This window comes from Antedon mediterranea, chromosome 7 (assembly GCF_964355755.1).
Source record: "Antedon mediterranea chromosome 7, ecAntMedi1.1, whole genome shotgun sequence".
In the NCBI taxonomy this organism is placed as follows: domain Eukaryota; kingdom Metazoa; phylum Echinodermata; class Crinoidea; order Comatulida; family Antedonidae; genus Antedon; species Antedon mediterranea.
In genome coordinates, this window is record NC_092676.1 from 18,324,838 (window position 1) to 18,346,939 (window position 22,102).

Here is a 22,102-nt window from a genome sequence, read left to right on the forward strand (position 1 = left end):
TGATGGTGTCGCGGTGGCTCTTCTCTTACGTCGGGGGATGGTATAGAAAAAACACAGAGGAGGAAGGAGGCCTAGGCTCTAAGAAGTGACGTCACTGCCGTTACTCATTTCAAACTATGGAACGCAAATAATGTCAGAAAAGCTAATTAATCAAACAATACGAATCATCAGCATCAAACACTCAGATGTACAAATTAGTGATAAACCATTGAGTTATATCTCCATGAGTGAACCTGATACCACTTGGTTAAAACAGATTAAATTAGAGAATATGAGTATTGACTATAAGGAATGGTATGATAAAGCAAAATCAAAGTCATCCCTAAGTGATAGATCATGGAGGTATACCTCCATGGATAGATTATGTAAAATATAAAGGAGAACCCGGAAGTTTGAAAAGTACAGGCTATTAGATCAACTAATTTCTTGGGTATCAACCTTAAATTTAAAGCCCGTACACTAACTCCCTTGAACTTGAAGGAAGAAAAATTGTCGTGGTCAGCTGAATTTACTGGCATTTGTAAATTGTGCAGCGATTATAAAAAAGAAACAGTTGACCACTTTCTTTTTTAATGCGCTGGTCTTACACAAAAATAAGAGACTTAAAAAACAAACTAATTTATTGCGGACTCTACTACTACTTGGGAAGACTTTGATAAGGGATCTCTTGTATATAATCACCACTTGTTCCTTGACAATGTAATTTTTGTACTAAACAATATTTGACCATTTCATGGACCTATAGGAAGGAAGTTTTACAAAAACTATGTCACCTAATTACCTACCACCAAGTATATTGTTTATTGTATTTTTTTAACTATATATATATATTTCTTTTTCTTTTGTATTTGTATCATCTTGCACATGTGTAGTTTGTACTATGGCGCTTCCTCCATGTTTTATTGTTTGTAGTAGGCCTATAAGTTTTTAGTATTTTTTTTTCTTTCGTTACTTATATGTTTTGTTTTCTTACATTATTTTGCTCATTTGTTTTATTGTTTTATTTTGGTTGCACCACTAACGACAATGTGTGCCACTGATAAAAAAAAGCGATGACCAATAAATAAATAAATAATAAATAATATGGAAGCTGAAGAAGGTGGTAAGATTTAGTTTTTACTGCTTTCTAGAAGAAAAATAATTTTGCACAGTTTGCGTGCCACATATCGAAATGTGAAAGCAGTCGTTGAAAAATGGTAACCAATGTCATCAATCAAAAAATAAAAGTTTGTTTACAACATCATAAATCAATGCTTTTCATCATTAGATAGTATTTATTTTATTATTTTTTGCCATTCTCATACTGTACATAATTGCATGTAATTTATAAAGGCTATACAATGCCCAACCAAGACTTTATTCCTAGCTAGGCCTAGCCTAGTTAGCCCTCCCAAGGCACTGTCTGGCACTGTAGACTGGAAACATGAAGCTTCTCAGATGTTAATACACAACAAAGTCGATTCGCTAACATGAGAGTAGTCTTTAATTTTAACAGTTATAAGGCGCCCAATTGGATAATTAGTAATTTTTATCAATTTAATCTTATCTGAATCTTTTTGTTTACCAATAATAAACCAGATAGCCTAACCTTAGTAGCTTCCTGAATAATAATAAAAATTAATTATTATATTAGGCCTGGCTGGTGGGCCTATAATTTATATGATTATGAAACCCTACCCTAGATTTCCAAAATAATTATAAATATATTGAAATAATGTAATTACATAATTGTAGTATTCGATTGGGAACTTTTGTTGTCAACGTAAAGATTCGTTGAGTACTTTTTGTATTCGAATTGTAAATTTGTGCTCAACAGAAAGTCATTCGAATAGAAAACGTTGACAACGAAAGCTTTTTTGTTAAGAACAATCTCAACGCTCAAAATACTCCATTAAAGAAGTACTCAACGGAAAAACTACTCAACGGTACACTCGAATACGACAAATGTTAATTTCATGATAGGCTTAGGCCTAAGTGTATGCATAATTTGTTCTTCAGTCATTATTAAATTTATATCATTTTTATTTTGCAGTTAAATGAAGCTTTTGCATAACAATACATTCAACAATGGCTGAAATTAAGACATATTGCCGTGTAAAGCCTACAAACAAGATATCCAGATTCTACAATTGGGAAAATGACAAGGTCATGATTGGGGTGCGCTCAAGTGGAGCAAGTCAGGGAGATGGTGACTTAATCATGCATGACACACAGTTTTCACATGTGTTTGGTCCGACAGTTACCCAGTCTGAAATATTTGACGTCGTTGCTTCAAATATTATTGAAGGTTTAATTTTATATAAATCTAATAATATAAAAAATATTTTGGATGAGGCTAACTGTCAAAGTTTTCAATTATAGGCATGGTCGACTGAGAGTGCCAATTTTTCTGTCCACATGGTCAACATTGATGTGGGGCTATCGGCATTGTTGACTGTGCATCAAGTTTATTGTTTCCTTTATGGCATGGTTAACCAGATGTCATACATTCGTTGCTTTCAGAAGGGTCACCTTTATTATATCTTCTCTTTAGGTTGTTTAGCTGGCTACAATGGCACCATATTTGCATATGGTCAGACAGGCTCAGGCAAGACCTACACTATTGAAGGCAGCTCAAAATGCTATGCTGATAGAGGAATGGCACCACGGTAGGGATATGAAGAAACCAACCATCTTAAACTAGACTTTTATCACCCTCTTGCTCTTAATTTCAATGTGATTTCACTATTAATGGAAGCACTCATTTGACAGATTGCACAATTCCAACAACCAGGTTGTATCATTGCACTGCAGTATCATTGCAACTGGCCATGTTTACATCCCGAGAAGGCTCACATCATCTGCAGTATTCTGGATTTATAAAGGACGTAATGTTGTGAAACCGCTAAACGCTGTACAAATTATTACCCTGGTCATACACCCATAATGTATCTATTAATCGCAAAGTTGTATCTTAACCTCATCCGGTTCCCATTTGTACACCAAGTGTCTTGCCCAAGAACAAACGCACTGCAACAAGCGTTAGATTCAAACCTAGTAGTAATAGACCTTACGACCAGTAGTCCAACATCCAACAACTTGCGCCGCACGCACTCAGATATACTGTAGTAGTATATGCCTAACCAGTTCATTGTTGCTTTTTTTAAGGGCACTATCTGCTGTTTACCAATGCATAGACAAAATGAAACACTTGGACTTTACTGTTCATGTCTCCTACTTGGAGATTTATCAAGAAACTGGCTATGACCTTTTGAACCCAACTGCAAGAATGCCAGGAGTTGTAGCACACCTTCCAAAGGTATTCTACAATTAATGTTTCTCTGTTTGATAATGTCAACAATTTCCAAGTTAAACTAATTTCTTGTATATCAACAGACTACTGTAAAACAAGAAACTTTTAAACAAATTAAGCTTTCGCGAATTTTTTCACGAGTGATTGAAATTCGTAAAAGTTCCATGCCGTGAATAACTTTCAGAACGTACATTAGGCCTTGTTACAGTATTTACTTTATTTTTCAAATTTCCGAAAGTTTCATGTCACAAAAGTTTCTAGTTTTACAGTGTGCCTTGATTTCAAGAAAATTGATGATACATTGGTGGCAACACAAACCCAAGGCTGATATATTAAAAAGCACATTCGCTTTGATCTATTTATATATACCAAGTATCTCAGTTTCAGGTTTATTTGATATGCTAATAATACTAATTTAAGTCATTTTAACCATGCATTGTGATACATACTGTTATACAAATAATGTATAGTGTTTACCGTAAAATAATAATTTAGTTGCTTCTAAATTTTAAAATTTAGAGTGAATGAGTGGCCGAGCGGTTAAGACAGTGGAACCATAATTACGTAGCCATAACATCGGCAGGGGTTCGAGGCTCACTCACTCCATGGTTCTGGTGGTAGAACGAGTCTTCTCGGATAAGGACTATAAATCGTAGGTCCAGTGTACACAAATAGCTCGTGTGCACTTTAAAGAACCTAGTACATCTTTCAAGACGAGTAGGGGGTTACCCCGGTGTATTAGTACATCACAGCCACTGATCACCAACTGGGCCCTCTGGGAGACCAGTCTTTGACTGAAGAGGTTACCCAGTATAAATGTTTATTTCAATTAAATTATTCATGTGAATTAATATCAAACAGTTTAACATTCTTATTTTGTTGCCAGGTGTCAGTCCGAGATGGTCCAGGAAAAACCTGCATCATTCGTAACCTTTCAACCCATCTAGCTGCAGACGAGAATATTGCTCAGAATTTATTACACCAGGGGAGACTGAGTCGTCGTGTGGCAGAAACACCAATGAATCAACGCTCCTCACGGTCTCACGCTATTTTCACAATATACGTGACAGCACATGATAAGAAATCTGACATTATTCGAAAGTAAGCACTCCGTTTACAAGTAATACACTTTGTATGTTAATAATATCATTAATAATCAATTACCAGTCAGATTGGTGTTCACAATAATAATGGTTTATAATTATGTTCCTGTTGACTGGTTGTATGAGAAATTCCCTGTGTGTTGATTGCTGTACAGTAGATTGTCATACTTAAACAATTACTGTAAATGTGACACAGAATACTGCACTATGGGCCAGGCTTAGTTATTTCCCCCGGTATTTAAACCGTATGTCCAGTATACTGAGTTTGTCTGTGTGAACTTTAAAAGAACCCATTTCATCATTTGAGATGAGTATGGGTTATCCCAGTGAACTGGTTTACAAAATAGCTGTTTAGGGGGGTTAACACCTATCTGATAGGACAGTGATTAATTTACTTGGTGCCTAATACATAAAATTAAATTTGATTTAATATTAGGTCAAAGCTTCACCTTGTGGATCTAGCTGGATCTGAACGTGCTGCAAAGTCATCCATCAAAGGTAACCAGCTTGCCGAAGTGAAATCAATCAACTTATCATTACATCACCTTGAGGGCGTGATTATAGCGTTGCAGAAAACAGTACAAAGTGAACGAAAGGAACGAAGACAGAGAAGCAAAAGTGCAGGGCCTTTCCGCCAAAAAAGGTGAATACAGAATGAAAACCTCAAAATTATAATCAGGCAAAATAACTGATTATTAAAGCAATAAACTACCAACTATGAACATCCTAAGTTACTGTATATAAATTAAGGTTCAATGTTTTACATGTATGTTTATTAATACCAAATCAATACAGTAAAATAATAATAATTAGGGAGTTTTTGCACAAGCACATAAACGTGAACTTCAACAGATGACGTCAATATCGTACTCATTTGCATAACAGTTCAGCAAACATTTGCGTTAACACAGACGTATAGATTGCAAAACATGTCGCGCACGCAACATACGCATCTTGCATTAAAACAAATCATGGAATGACTTCGCCTAAAGACTTAACCTAGCTAAGCATTTTAAAATTCAAATTCAAATTCAAAAAACTTTATTGTCAAACTCATGAATGGCTTTAAACTTTGGCTGAAAGTACTCGCATTAAAATTGTCTAAAAACATTGTTGCACAAACAGTAAAAAAGAATAAAATCACATAAAACTGAGAACAAGATGTCATATTATACAGATATTGACTGCTTAGAGGTTAAATATAAGATTTGACATCCCCGAGGGAATGATATTAAGTTCGAGGGAATATATATTTCCCGAAGCGCCAGCTGAGGGAAATATATATTCCCCGAGAACTTAATATCATTCCCGAGGGGATGTCAAATCTTATATTTAACCGATATAAAAGGCAATATCTGTTATATTATATAGCCAAGAACAAGTCTGCTGGGTTGGGTGAAGCTAGGCTAGGCCTCCTATAGTATTTGTATTGTATTTAAAACAAGCCTGCCTAGACACCTTACCTTGCGAAGAATAATATACAGATAATTACTAATTGATGATTCCTTGGCAATAAAATATTCACTTAGGCCTAGGTCGTTTAAATTAACAGAAGAATTTCCATCAATAAGCCTATTAATAATAATATTATAATCAGGTAGGCCGAATAAACAATTCGTCTTCTCTCGATCTTCGAGGAGCCGAATCACCGGATGTTCAGCGCGTACTAGTTACTAGGTTACTACCGTGAGTATTGACCAATCACAAACGGTGTTTCATCACATTTAGGGTGGACTTATAACAAATGAGGGCGCTATGTATGCATAGCTTAAATAGTTTAGAAGATTAATTTCTTCAAGCAAATTCCGTGGCCCAGCGGATGAAGCGTTGCCTTGCGATGGAGTGACAATTCCACCCGAGTTCAAGATCGAGTAGATGACTTTTGTTTATTTATCGGCAAACTCGAGTGTTGCACACGAAAATTACACAGTCAATATCATCGTACTCGAGAATTTATATGATTAATGACAGGGGACACGATTATTACGCGAAAATTACACAGTCAATATCATCGTTCTCGAGGATATATACGATTTACGATCCTCGCAGCGGTAGTCATGTGATGCAGTTTCAACCAATCACGTTCGCGTATTTACATAGGCTATGTAATATAAAAAGTTAAAAGAGGGCACAAAAATACAAATCTGCTTTGATTGCGATGCACAATTATTTGGCTTAATTAAAAACATTGCTTTAAACTTGTGAATACTGTATAGTTATCAGTTTTTATCAGTTTTTTTTTGTAGATTTTCATTGTCTGTTGTTTTTGCAGAATCAACAGTGCAAGTAGTACACGATCACTTCCTTATGGCAGACGAAGTACAGGAGAAATGACAAATCATAGACATATACCATACAGGAACTCCTTACTGACAATGATTCTTAAAGATAGTCTGGGTAAATATTAACATAGTATAGGAGTTCGTTTAAGGTTTACATGGCGAAATCAATATGTTGATATAAAGTATAGAATTGCTCAAGATACTTTATTCTATTTCATTGATTTATCTCTCAAGCTCTGTCCACACTATCAAACTTTATGTGACAAAAAAATGTGTTGTGCCTATTTATGGACACGATGATGTCATATTACTACCATATTTGGGCACATCACACTTATTCTGTCACATATAGTTTGATAGTGTCAGGATGATCCTGAAAACATAAAAACAGTACAACAAAACATTAAAAGATAGATATACACTTTTAAAATTGTGTAAAAATAACTACTAGTGTTCATGATGATAGAATTGATTGATTTTGGTAAAATTTGATATCTTACTACAGTAGTATGTCCCCAGAGAACCATTAAAAACATTTATACTGTTTCCAGATGTGTTTACTCCTATTAATTAAACATACTGTACTCATAGACTGGTTAAAAAATTCAAAATTGTTGTCAAACATGTGAAATATTTGGTTGGACGCAAACAAACTCACAACCTGCACATTGTATACACCAACTTCATCTGTTTAACATATCTTGTTTTCAATACTATTATGCTATACTATTTGTAGGGGGAAACTGTTTGACAGCAATGGTAGCTACTCTTTCTGTAGAAGACATCAACTTTGGTGAAAGCTTGTCAACTTGTAGATTTTCACAACGTGTTGCTTGTATTAAAAACCATGCAAGGTATGGGAAATTGTTACATTTTTTTTCTGATTCTGATATCTGCGTTGAAAAATTGACTGCTCTATTTTAACAATAACAAATAGAGCAGTATATTTTTTATCGAATTTCGGTTATAAGTATTTTCTTTTTATTCCAGTCGTAATGAAGAATTGGATGATAAGACGATAATTAGGAGGTTAAGAATGAGAATTCTTGAACTTGAGAAAGAAATTAACAATTTAAAAAGAGGGATAGAAAGTACACAACATCATATAACTGAGGTAGGACTATGACAAGCAATGGAAATACAATATCAATTTAGATTCAAAAAGAAAGTAATAATATTATTCGTTGTTTAATATAGCGCTTTATTGCATGATAATTTGCATTAATTACTTATTTTTTAACACGTATGGAAACATACTCCCATAATGCAGCTAATAATCAACGCAATGTTATGTCTGAATCTAACCGTGTACCCATTTATACACCTGGGTGGAGAGAGGGAAACGCAATTCAAGTGTCTTGCCTAAGGATACAAGCAATGCGACGAGAGATGGAATCGCACGATCATTAATCCAACATCCAACACATTGCACCACACGCCCTTACAAATAATAGACCATAGGTTGAATTTAGTTTCTTTTATTATTATTTTATGATATACAATATTATTTTATGCAGCCGTAACACAATAGACATTGTGTTCATTCGTGCATACAATGACCCCAAAATATTGTCCTAAGAGGATTGTCCACTTTATGTAGCTGCTCAAATAAAACCAATGTAACTCTGTTTATATTTGACATTTTACAATTTAAATTCTCAGGATATTAACAATAGAAACAGTAACTATTCAGAGTGCAAAAAAAAACAGGTGATTTCCCAGAATGCTGTGAGTCTAGCTGACCCTGCTGATGTACTGGTAACCGATCCTGTTGTTAGTCAAGAAACCAGAAAGTTGTGCATCGGTGTTATGCATGGATTCATCGGGGGAAAGATCAAAGACCCAGTATCATCTGGTAAAGTTTTTCTAACATTTCACTGATGATAATGCATTATTAAATTATTTAATCTCAGATTTTTGCAAGTTTGTTTGTTATTTATATGTAGGTAACCTCTTCAGCCAAAGACTGGTCTCCCAGAGGGCCCAGATATTATCAGTGGCTGTATTAATGCACTATTTCAATATTTCCAACTATATTGATAGTAAGAATAATGAATAATTTTTTCATGGTACAGGAATAAAAAATGTGACTCAGTTTAGAGTTTGTCTCAAACTTCTTCGAGAAATGTTGATGAGGTCATATGGTGTAGGTCACAGGTCAAAGAGTAAACAAGAGGTTCAAAAACATCCAAATTCCAAATCAGTTAAAAGCTCTGAAATAAGGTATTCTTTAATTATAATATCGTTTCTATATTTTCTAGAGTAGTACCATATTGCATTGATACTTATTTTTAGTTTTATTATGTTGAACCACAAAAAAAAAGTTTAACCAAGGAAAGGAAAATTGAATGTATTTAACCTAGGCAATCTAACAACAGGACACTGAGCTTGCCTTACCAAGATAGGAACTCGTAACAGTCTTTTGATCTTATGTCTGGCTGCGACAAATACCAAATTACTGTACTATGCACATATTCTCTGCAGCGTGTTGTCTGCTAAAGAGCATGGAACTGATCGTGTCGCAGCCACAGATATACCCTTTGATCTCCGGAGCTCAGCAAACTCAAGAGTTTGCCAACAAGAGGTTGCTAGTCTAAACTAGGGTATGATGTAAATTTGTGAGTTATAATTGCAATAACTTTGACATTCACTCTTATTTCAACGATTACTTTATTTTATATATTTCTTTTCAGGTCATCAATGTCTCCTAATTTGCAGGATAAAAAGGAGCGCTATGTATCCCCGTTTGAAAAGAAGCGAGAAAATGCAATACAAAAAGTTGGCGCACGAGTAGATCGCAGACAAACTGATCAGAAACTGCAGCAGAAGAACCTTATAGAATATCAAACAAATATTCGTGAACAACAACTTATGTTGCTGAAAAAAGAAATAAAGTATGATTTATTTTGTAGTAACTATAGGGATATTGTGGTAGAAAATTATACATTTACATTGATTGTTTGATGTTTGATTGATTCAGAGAAGAGTGAGATTGACACTATTTATATCGCAAAATTTGTTTTAGAAAAAAAAACCTGTGGTAACACTGGTAACATTAAAAGAAAAAAGTAATCATTTTCTCCAATAGCGATAGATATAAGATGAATAAAACACAGTCAGTTCCTTTATATTTGAAAAAAAAACAGTATAAACATTTCACAAATGATGTGCCCAAAAATGGTAGTGATATGAAATCATCATGTCCAATCACATTTTTTTGTCACATAAAGTCACACTTTATGTAAAAAAAAATGTGATGTGCCCATATATGGACACGATGATGTCATATCACTACCATATTTAGACACATCACACTTTTTTGTCAAACTAGTTTGATAGTGTAGACAGAGCTTTAGATGGTTTAAACAAGCATGTCAACCACCAAACTATGTGTCTGTATTTTAACAATACTTTATTTTGCTTTTTTTAACAGTGGGAAAGTTTTAAAGTTGAGGTCTAAAATCGGCAGGCAGCACACATTACTACACAATCTTAAGCAAGGTTTAGGTGATGATGACAAAGAGATTGAATTTGAGGAAATAGCATTAAAACAGCTGATAAAGCGAAGGGTAATCAAAGTGTGAATTTCAATCACTTAAGCTCTGTTTTACAAAAACAGTATATGGTAGTGATTTGATATCATCATGTCCATTTTGGTGCACATCACATAAAGTTTGATAATGTAGACAGAGTTTAACATTACTCTGTTTTAATGTTGCATACCACAAATTGTCATTTTTATTTGTTATTGCGTATGATGTTGCTCATAATAATACATATATTGAACTTTGACAGTTAGGAAAATAGGCCATTTCAAAAACATATTTTGGCACACATGGGGTGTCATACCTATACTTAAACCGCATTCTAGTTGTGGAAAAAATCTTAAAGGAAAAATAACAACATAAAAAAAAACTGCAAACTTGTGGCATGTCTGCCTATTTTGTCTACTGTAAAGTCTTATAGTACAAATAGTTTTTAGAAAGGAAAATTGATTTTACATTTTTTTTATAGACGCAATATGAAAGCAGACTTCAAGTTGTGAGTGAACAATTGAAAATCATTAATCAACATAACAAGCTTCAAAACAAAGTTGAAAATAGTAGCGTCAAGATGACCAAAAAAGTGGCAGAAGAATCCGGTAAAGAACCATTTATCAGTCCACATATTAAGGAAGATCGAAAGGAAGTGGAATTAGACATTACTGACTCCTCTAAAGAACGAGCGACTAAACATGTTCGTGGAGGCAGTGGAAAGGTCAATACACGGAAAGTACTGGAGATCCTTAAAACAGAGGAAAAGAAGCAAGAAAAGGTATAGTACTGGTATTTTAGTATCATCTCTTATATGGTAATTCTTATAAAACCTGTTGTGATTGTCACAACCAAATTTTAGGTTCGAAATTGATTTCAGTTACCAATAGATTTATGAGTTCTTTTTCTGATAACTGGTGGAATTGAGGATTTTGTGGGGCTCAGGCCCTAAAAATTGTAGAATAAAGTGTTGAACCATGTCCTTTTGCAATGTATCTTGAATCGACCTATACTGATGTACAACAAGACATCATTACATGTCGTGAATTAAATGTGGCTTAATGGTTATACTGTATTTATACTGTAACTTACAGTAACAGTTATACAATGTATTATATTATGTATATTTTCTTACAGATTCAATCAGTTTTGGATGATGTTCGCTTTGAAACAGTAAACAGCCATCTTGCTCTTAAGGAACAATCAACAAGACAAAAACTAAGAGAATTAAAAGAAAAGTTACAACAATCAAAAGAAAAAAACAATAAAGCAGATCATTTTGATTCTACAAGCATTCAAATGATGCCAGGCACTGGTGGTGCTTCTAATATAAATGTTAAGGAAGTGATCAACAATACTACTAATGACAATATATTATCTTCCTCTGTCAATAATGCATATGAAGCACCAAACCTCTATAAATATCCGCCAGAAAGTGCAGAGAACAAAACATTTCAAAAAGCTAGCTTCCAGGAATCTGTCTTCCAAGGATCTGTCTTCCAAGATGTCAAAGAAACTCTAAATACCTCTTCTGGTTCTGTCACCAGCAATTTCTCTAAGAATGACGGTGCTCAAAACATTACAATAACTTCTCCAGATATGTCTTCCAGGATGTCATTCGACTCTGCATTAGATTCCATGTTGAAAGATATCTCCATTGAAAGATGCAGTACACCAGATGCCATGATTACAACTGCTGTCAAGAACTCTGAGTCACCAGATTTAGAAAGTCACATATTTCATTCTTCCAAGGTAAATGGCTTCCTGAGATTGCCACACAAGACTGCTCAAGGATCTTATCGATCTTTACCCGCAAAGACAGAAGACTTCAGTGAACTTCAACAGAAACTATCAAAGTATTTAGGGCAGTCTTCCACTCACAAGATAAGACCAGCTATGATGAATATAACAGGTAAGACATGTAATAATCATTGATTCAAGTTTGTTTCTTTTTCTTATACAAGTATTCATTTTTGGTGTTGGTTTTTTTATCAGGTGTAAAACATGGCAGTGTTTATTCAACAACCAGCATACCATCTTTTCAATCGACTGAATTCCTAACATCTTCAATGCAATCTAACATAGGTCGTCAAGGTATGGATAGCTCTATCCAAGGTTCCACAACAACACTGACTTCTTTAGCTTCTTTTTCTTCTGACAAAGAAAGTCTTTATGATAGAGGGAGTTTCCTATCTGACAAAATAAATCCATCGTCACCAGAAAGTTTTGTATCGAGAAAGAGTTTGTCATTTGATAAGAAGAGTTCGCCACTTGACAGTCAGGATATTTTTAGCACATCATTTCCGTCATCTAGACCTGAAAACCTTTTAATAAGGAATGAAAATTCATTTGACCTGCAGTCAGACTATTTTGACTCCTCTAAACCAACTAAGTCTCTTTCTAAACCTTCAGAGGTGACCGACAGAGAAAGAGAAGCCTGTTTTATAAAAGCGGCAAAGGAAAATAGATTACGAGTGAATAAGATTCGGCAAGCTCAGAGATCTGCTGCAGTCATCCAGAAAGCATGGAAGAATTACCGTAATAAAAAATTGACAATGTATTGAAGTACTGTAGCTTATAAGAGAGTCCCACTTGAGAATTACTTTATACTCAATATTATGTCAGAGTAGGGCAAACATCTGACAAATTACTCCTCGACGCAAAGCTACTCCACAGTAGTTAAAATCACAATCCTGTTGGTGAAGTACCCCCGATGATGTTAGGAGAATATAATATCTCCTGCTTACTTGGGATTGATCTAACCCTAGCGGTCAGTGCAAGCTTGTTGGTCTAGAGGAATGATTGCTAGTGATCTGGAAGTCGTGGGTTCAAGTCCCACCCGAGAATAACTTGAAAATACAATGCTCAAATACAGTACTTCTCACGGGAAACTGAAGGAACGAACTAATCCAATATGTGATAGACAATGCATGCCATAGACGTTGGTTTGACCTTCAGTAGGTTGTTCATTGAATTGCATCACCTGTAGCATCAGTATTTTATTTTTAGTTGCCTTATAATTTAGTGTTGCGCTACAAGTAATGTGCATGTGTGTACACAGCACACATGTATACACAGACGACTGTTGTAGTTTGGGTTTTTTAATTAGACTACAATTGTAAAATCACCTTTACTCTTATGAAATTAGGATTTTGGAGATAAATCCTGCCAAAGACATAGAGATTGATTCAACTACTGTGCCAGAATCCATATGTCAAGTTGATTGACATGTGTTATGAAATATCTTTCAATTTACACACACATTTATAAACCTAATGCAGTGGACTGTATATTATAAGTCATGAACATAGCTTTGGGAAGTATTTGGTAGATTTAAAAAGATGAACTTAAGACATGATCTACAAGTCCCTGTCAATGTTTGTCTACCTTTGCTCTGGCAGTGTGTGTTAACATTTCTATATCTGTTCCACAATCTTTGTTTCAACATAGCTGGTGCTGCAAACGTTGGTTTAATGAGAAACTAAAATCTGCTACTCATACTTCATTTAACAGTGTTGTTTCTGCATTTCATACATTGGCCTCAACATTTTTTGTGTGTTAATTTTGGTATAATGGACTATATACTTTTTTTTATATTAAATCTCTCTGTAATAGAGGGGTTTCGCAATCTTACGAATACGATAACGGATATGTCACGCACACGTATTCGTTTTCGTAAGCCATAAAAAAATCTGTTTCGCATGGCAACGAAATATTGAGGCGTGTCCAAAATATGACTGTGGTAAATTTGAGCGAAGCGCAGGTACGTGTTGCTTGGTGCTTGGCTGCCTAGGCCTAGCGTAACATCAAATCGAGTGAGGACTTTAAAAACTGCTATTTATCAAAATTGACTTGGCATTTTAGTAAATTACTTTCAATAAATCTATAATTATATTATAATCATGAATCATTCCTGATTCAAATGCAAAATGTGCAAAATAGATCAAAAAATATACTCGTTTTGTAGTTACGAATATGACTGGTGATATTCGTCAACACAAATACGCTTTACGAATATGAAATGGGGATCAGCTCAAAAGTTTCACAAATGTATGACGTATCCGTTTTCGTTATCGTATTCGTAAGGTTGCGAAACCTCCCTATTGTCTCTGCATTCACTTTAATCTTGTAATTTTTCATTTTGTTCTGCTGTGTCTTTAGAGAAAATACACACTTCACACTTACAGTTTATGTGCTCCTAGATCAACTACTGTTAATTGAGTCTTTTGTATTGTCTGCATGAACCTAATCGGCTTCTTCATTTTGTTCTGCTGTGCCTTTTCACTTAAAATACATTTCATTTTATCACTTTTAACAATAAAACAGAACCATAAAGTAAATTTTATTATTAAACAAAGTATAAAAATATTATCTTTTATATTCTTTTGGCTAAAAAATGACTTAATTTTTTGTGTGTAGAACTACACAGGAGAATAAACCAGATCCAATATAATATATAAACTTAATTGCTTAAAATAAACATATTTTTCTATCGCTTCTCTATATAACTCCTAGAGGTGGATAATTTAAATGTATAAAATATAAAAAAGCATTGGTGGGAGTTTCTTCTCAAACTCGTATATTATTGGTATCTTGCTGTAGTTTTATCCATGGAACCCAGTTGCCACCATGTAACTTGGGGTCTGCATTTAAATCTGCATCTACATTGGCAGCAGGTACAACGGTAGGAAGAATTTCATCAAGCCTTGACTTCAGTTCTGAGACAATTTCTGTAAAAGTAAAGATTTCAAAAGCTGTTAATATAATAGCAAAAAATGCATTTTGTATAAAACCTGCACAAAGCAAACATTTATATGATTGTTGAGTTGGCATTCTGCCTTGTTTAGAGGTAATCTTCTAAATAGTAGGAAGCTTTTGATGTTGATGACCTAGGAACTAGGATAGGTCATTTGGAAGTGCTTCCTCTACATCTTTTTGATCCAGTCAATGACACAATACTGTAGGCTAGGCCATAGGTTTTAGGTCATGACCTAGGAACTAGGATAGGTCATTTGGAAGTGCTTCCTCTACGTCTTTTTGATCCAGTCAATGACAATAGGTCATTTAGAAGTGCTTCCTCTACATCTTTTTGATCCAGTCAATGACACAATAGGCTAGGCAATAGGTTTTAGGTCATGACCTAGGAACTAGATAGGTCATTTGGAAGTGCTTCGACCTCTACATCTTTTTGATCCAGTCAATGACACAATAGACTAGGCCATAGGTTTTAGGTCATGACCTAAGAACTAGATAGGTCATTTGGAAGTGCTTCCTCTACATCTTTTTGATCCAGTCAATGACACAATAGGCTAGGCCATAGGTTGTAGGTCATGACCTAGGAACTAGATAGGTCATTTAGAAGTGCTTCCTCTACATCTTTTTGATCCAGTCAATGACACAATAGGCTAGGTCATAGGTTGTAGGTCATGACCTAGGAACTAGATAGGTCATTTGGAAGTGCCTCTTCTAATTGTTAGGCCTAAATTAAATGCTTATAAATGTAAATTTGAAACCTTTACTTTCTATGCCAATATAAAATACTGCAATATTCCTTCTTTTTTATGTATTGCTAATGATGTTGTTCCTGATCGATCATGTCCATCATGTAATGATTCTTACCTGGATGGCTATCTGCAATGTTGTAATATTCACATGGGTCATGTTTAACATTGAAGAGGCACGGTGCTTTAAATGGCTGGCAGTTTGTTGTAGCATTATCAGGCTTAGGAAGACATTCAACTCGTGTAGCTCTTTGATCTGGGTTTACTGAAATGTTGGTACAGTATACAAACTATTTGATAAACTGATTTGAGACAGCTTTGGAATTCCAGTTCATTGAATCAATTGTACTATTAAGATGCTTATACCGATATTGGACAGAGATTGGTTCCCTGCCATAGATTATTCATCATATTTAATAAGCATAATACCAGCCCTAGAGCAATAACACACCCCACCCTCCAAATATATATTAAACCCTTCCCAGTACAATTTCTTGTCAAGTTGATACCACAGGGTATGTGTTTGGATGCGGTACAAACTCTCTTACTTATTCAAACAATCTTTATTTCATAAAAAAGTTCTGAATCTGAAAAGTACCTACCTTTTTGTTTGCCTTTTGTTGGATACCAATCATTCCAATCATTAGGCTTAAAGCTATTGACAACCAACTTGTAATCACCTTTTCTCAGTGCAGAGTAGTTCCCAACAGTGTCAATATTATGCAGGATCTCCACCCGAGGGCTTTGTTTTCCACTAAAAATTTATTCAATAAATAAGAAATTGCTAAAGCTACTGACACTGACAGTAAATTTAATAAAAATATACTATACCTACCAATGACGCACCAACAGTTTCAAAAGTTTATTGGTAATTCAAATTTAACACTCAATTCCCTATCAATCACAACACCTGTGACACATTTAGACCCTATTTTATCCTCAGACACATTCATCCATATACATTTTGTTACCCGATGTGGCCGACTAGAGTGTCATAGGTCAGTTGTGAAATGAGTTGTGAATGTTATCCGATTCTACAATACAATCAGGAGCACTGTACTGATATTGGTAACTACTGTATTGTGATATGAGATTCCCACTCGCAAGAGAGTTGATCAATCACGTAAGCAACAGTTTGGATGATCATAATTGTTTGAGATGCGCTTACGTCCTTGTGTTACACCCAAGTGAGGAACCAAACATTATCAGTGATTAACACTGCTGCCAATGAGATTGGGTGTCATGACAACCCGAGCACAGTATTGAATGGTTTTAAGCTCTGTCTACACCATCAAAAATTATTTGACAAACAAATGTGATGTGTCCATATATGTATATGATGTCATATCACTACCATATTTGGGCATATCACTACCAAATTTGGGCTTATCACTACCAAATTTGGGCACATTGTTTTTTTCAAACTAGTTTGACAGTTTACACTATACCTTGAAACTGTGTCCCACTGATTCATGCCATATATGTTCTTCAAGTTCCTGTCATCACCTCCTGCTAACTGGTATATCGTTGGGAACCAATCACAAACATGTATCAATTCTTTTGATACTCTTCCTGGCTTTTTCAACAAAGGGCTATTGACCAAGCCAACCCCACGCACGCCCCCTTCCCATAAAGTGTGCTTGGAGCCCCGCAGTGGTTCATTACTGGCACAGTTTCCATCAAAACCATTTGCTGGCCCACCATTGTCGGTGGTGAAGATAATTACAGAGTTTTCATAAAGACCAGTGGATTTTAAGGTTCTTGTTACGTTGCCAACGCCATCATCTAATGCAGACACCATAGCTAAAATGATTATAAAATGGAGAAAATATACTGGATAATAATTGATTTAAAGACTGTGTGAGTTTGAATTCTGTAATCAACCAAATGTAATAAATAAGAATCATAGGTCTAAATAACAAAACCATTCCTCAATGTATAAACACAGCCATACAGTCATTATGCTTCAATGGTTTCAGTAGTTTCAGTGTCACCAATGAACACTCACTGCATGGGGCAGTGTTCCACCTTTCAGAGAAGTTTATTGGGAATGCACACTTTTCATCAAAATACTCCTTCACCAGTAGTTCTGGTGGTAAATAAGTACTCTTGGATAAAGACACATCTAAGATTTCAATGTACCAAGTTCATCTGTCGGAATAATATGGAGTTACTGGTCATCCCAGCCCTGTCTCCATCATTTCGACAGAAGAACGAGTGCTATTTGGTGCCAGCAGTGGCTATGAGCACTCACTGCCCAAAGCCAGGGGCCCCAGAGCATGAGAAGCCTCAATGCAACTACCTAGTGTTGGCGGGCCCCTCAGGAGTGCAAAACCAGGGGCCTTTGCCACATGCGCTATGCCACTGGGTGGCAGCTCAACATGAAAGGACCCTTAGGGCAGTTGTGTATGTTTGTCAACTGCTCTTTGAGATGATTATTGAATAAATCAATCCATTATTTATCATGAAAATGAAATGGTAAACAGAGAATGGATCAATCCAGTAAAAAGTTTGAATTTATAGTTTATGTGAACCTACCTGCAAATATTTGTCTGTCGTCATCACCTATATCTGGAAATCTATCAATGTATTTTTGTGGAGCCTGTAATATCTGATCTGGGTTACCACTGTGGACAGCTTGGTAAGGTAGATATAGGAACAAAGGCTGTGAGGTGCATTGATGGTAGTATGAAAGAGGAAAATGAGATTATAGAGATTCAATCAGGAGGAACAAAGGCTGTGAGGTGCATAATGAGATTAGAGATTCAATCAGGGAGGAAAAAAGGCTGTGAGGTGCATTGATGGTAGTATGAAAGAGGAGCATGACCTTAAAGAGTTTGATTACCAGAATGTCATTCCTTTTGGAAGCTCATGCCAGCCAAAGCACTGCAAACCAAGAGGTGTCTACTGGGCTACCCTTTTTAAAATGATTTTATGTGATGGCCGTTTATGAAAATGGAATAAAAATATTCAGTACAAGAAATTTCATCAGGATGTTTAAGCAGAGAGCAATCCTGAATTGCGTCTGAACAATTGAACATTTTATGGGAATAACAAAAAAAGCAACCAAACACTTCTGCTTTGTTTACACTATCAAACTAGTGTGATGTGCCCAAATATAGTAGTGGTATGACATCATTGTATCCATTTTATATGGGCACATCACATTTCTTGTCACATAAGTTTGATAGTGTAGACAGAGCTTTACTGACCTTTGTTGAATTGACATGATCCCTAATAATGTTTTCCGCTTGCTCTGTAAATATTTCAGTAGAATATTGGCCGAACACAGGCTTGTAAACTCTGCCATTTTTATGAAAATCAAACCCCCATAGCTGTTAAAATTCAACAATATTTATTATTATAAATTCTTGCACATGTAAACATAAAAACAAGTTAGAATTACTGTTGTACCATCCTCAGTCAGGGGCGGATTCAATGTATGATCAAATTAATAATAATAATAATAATAAACAGTATTTATATAGCGCCTAATGGATCACTGACCCCTCTAGGTGCTTTACATAGGACCTTAACAAATTAGAATATGACAATCTGTCCGATTCTTCGCAAAACTCTGTATTGCTAAGCAATTTCGCAAGTTATAATGCAAAAGATAGGACATGAAATTTAAGTGTAATAGATAAACTGAATGCTAGAAAAGATTTTGGTCAACCAGCTCATTGCAGATTATGTAGAAAAAAAGTTTAAAATCAGAAGAATCATACCAATTTGTTGTCGGCATGAAGATCTGAAGTGTGCTCAAAATAATCCTCCTTTCCAAGGTAGTATCCGAAGGCTGTATCAAACCCTCGTTGCATTGGCAAGTACTCCTCTGCAAAATGACCTAGGTGCCACTACGAGAACGAGAATAAAGATGTTATATCATCTGCCAATTTTGTTTACACTGATGACAACATGGTTTCTGATAAGCTGCTTTAGAAAGGTTCAAGGAACTAGATGGAGATTTGGGTTGAATGTGGCGTTAATTTGTCATTTCAGATAAAATATCAGATAAAGAGAATTGCATTTATATTATGTGTTATGAACAATCAAGAAAGATTACTACTACTAGCATAACAACCAAAACTTCAAGCCCTTCTCAACTTAGAAACCCTCGTTGCATTAAACTTTACTAGTAGCAGTACAAACCTTTAAACAATATTATTGTACAAACTTATTTTGGTTAAACCATCCGACACATTTTACGTACAAAGTGGGTTAAAGTTTATGCATCAGCCAATTGGTTTACCTTTCCCACTATGTGGTTTGAATACCCAAGTGTGCGCAAGTGCTCTGCAATGGTGGTCTCATTAGGTCTCAGACCATAGGGATTTGCTCCTCCAATTGTTCCATGAAACAGGCCTGGAAAAAATTGTTCAACATATGATAGTATTATTCACCTTACTACTCTACCTATCTGGTGTTATTATGGGGTATGGTTATTATTACCCTATAATAATTGTGTAACTCACTAAACAGAAAATATTTTTCGCCTATAATAAAATCGTAATATATATTATTATTACAGCATAATTTTTATACAGTGTACAAACGCATATTAAGACCAAGCCTTCAGGAGAATGGAACCAATGAGGTTGGGCTTGGGGCATGTGCTTTCCTCTTTTTAAAGCTCAGGTACAGGCATGAATTTTAAAAATAATATTTGGTTAATTGTACATAAATCAAATATTTGTAGCAAAAATCAAGACAAAAAAACATGAATTTCCCTTAATATGTTCAAATACTAAATTTTGCAAAATGCTTCCATAAACACCAGAAAGACTTTTTTCAGTAGTTAGGTAGTTAACCTAATGTAATAACATGTCTGGTGACTCCCTAGAAGGTGAAAAAAGATGGTGGATATACGGTGGATAATTTTTGCTATAGCATGAAAATAAAAATCTGAAGTTGAATAAAAATACTAGAAATGTATATATTCAAGTTATATTACCTATATTTAGTCATCTGATTACATTTTTTACCACAATGTTTATTATTCATAGCTTTTTAAAATGCCTCTCTATTTACAAAATTTGTGTACAAAAGAATAGAGATTTTACTGTGTAATTTGAACTGATAAGAAAGTGCTTATTTTCAACAAGCTCGTGTAACAGCACAAATAAAATCCCAAAAATTATGAAACATAGGGGAAACTAGATCGATAATTATTGGAATGTATGATCAATAGAAATTTTTATGAACTACTTTTTAGTATCTATCAATACAATGTTTAGCACTCCCCTGTGAAAAATCCCTGATCATCCCCTGGACTAGCTTTCTGTATTACCATGTTTTATTTTGGTACGAATTGTGAATGTTTTCATCATTGTTCTCAACACACACTTACCGGTGTGGATTGGATGCCGACCCGTCAGAAGAGCGCTACGAGTTGGTGTGCAGATGTGCTGTACATAGTAGTTGGACAGGATGACACCTTCATACGCCAACTGGTCAATATTTGGTGTTGGAATCTGACCAGAACCATGGAAACTAACATCATTCCATCCCTAGATAAAAGGTTTAAAAACTTTCAAATTTTTTTTTTATTTTGAACAAATGAATTGAAATGTGATCTTTTGTTTCATGTAAATCATTTCTCCTTTTACTTATCTATTTGAAAAATATACTGTATTATTTTTCCAACACCTATTACCATTTACCAATTATCGACAGAAAAGAAGAAAAATTTGTAATTTCTGTGCGCTATACATTTATTTATTTATAACACTAGGTGTGGATGCTGCAGGAAATTTCACTTGGATTAGAATCTTTAGTAAAAAATAGATTGGAATACCAATACTTACTAAATCATCGGCCACAATTAGAATAATGTGAGGTTGTTTGTTATTTGCTTTTACAGAACCTAAAATTGTAAACAATAACAAACATAATAACATCTTCAGCGACTGAAAAAGAAAAGCATATATCTTGGAATTAGTTGATACAATACACACGCACTTCTTTCTATGTTAAAAATATGGTTTTGTAATTGAACACCATGGAGTTGAATAAGGCTTCCTTTCGGTTTGGACTTAATTTTAATATTTTTAATATTTAGTATCATGCAACCTGTAGTGTAGCCTAGTGTTGCAAGGATTAATATGTTATACAATGCTAAATTGGTGCGTGACATACATTCCACTCTATCACACACAGCTAGCTCACAACTAACAACAAAGTAGGAGGGGTACAAAAACAAATAAATCAATGCATCATGCTACAAACAACTAAAGAGCTCCACAGACAGAACATCCACTTCGTTTTGTAAAAATCTATTTCTGTGACACTTATGAAAACAGTTAATTGATTACTTACCATACTAAAGTGTGGTTAATTATTTTGTTTATTGTTCAGAGAGTTAGTAGTGAAGTGATGCATGAGTGATCAC

At 34.9% G+C, this 22,102-nt stretch overlaps 2 protein-coding genes across 2 annotated transcripts; one reads left to right on the top strand and one right to left on the bottom strand.

Moving 5' to 3' along the window:
- Positions 1–1,190: 1,190 nt before the first annotated feature.
- On the top strand, positions 1,191–14,401 carry LOC140054180 (uncharacterized). The gene is made up of 16 exons (XM_072099074.1): positions 1,191–1,270; positions 2,033–2,287; positions 2,534–2,648; positions 3,148–3,298; positions 4,179–4,393; positions 4,832–5,038; positions 6,668–6,792; positions 7,414–7,531; positions 7,668–7,791; positions 8,340–8,532; positions 8,753–8,900; positions 9,371–9,571; positions 10,111–10,246; positions 10,692–10,991; positions 11,348–12,122; positions 12,206–14,401. Exons 2-16 carry the CDS (start codon positions 2,068–2,070, stop codon positions 12,772–12,774), a joined length of 3,597 nt encoding a protein of 1,198 aa, XP_071955175.1. The 5' UTR covers positions 1,191–1,270; positions 2,033–2,067; the 3' UTR covers positions 12,775–14,401.
- Positions 14,310–22,102, bottom strand: LOC140054181 (arylsulfatase J-like). Its single transcript, XM_072099075.1, has 11 exons — positions 22,030–22,102; positions 21,519–21,620; positions 21,062–21,221; positions 19,964–20,076; positions 19,440–19,568; positions 18,924–19,046; positions 18,250–18,376; positions 17,160–17,514; positions 16,314–16,465; positions 15,830–15,976; positions 14,310–14,940 (listed from the first exon to the last, which is right to left on the bottom strand). The coding sequence occupies exons 1-11, from the start codon at positions 22,030–22,032 to the stop codon at positions 14,780–14,782; spliced, it is 1,572 nt and encodes a 523-aa protein (XP_071955176.1). The 5' UTR covers positions 22,033–22,102; the 3' UTR covers positions 14,310–14,779.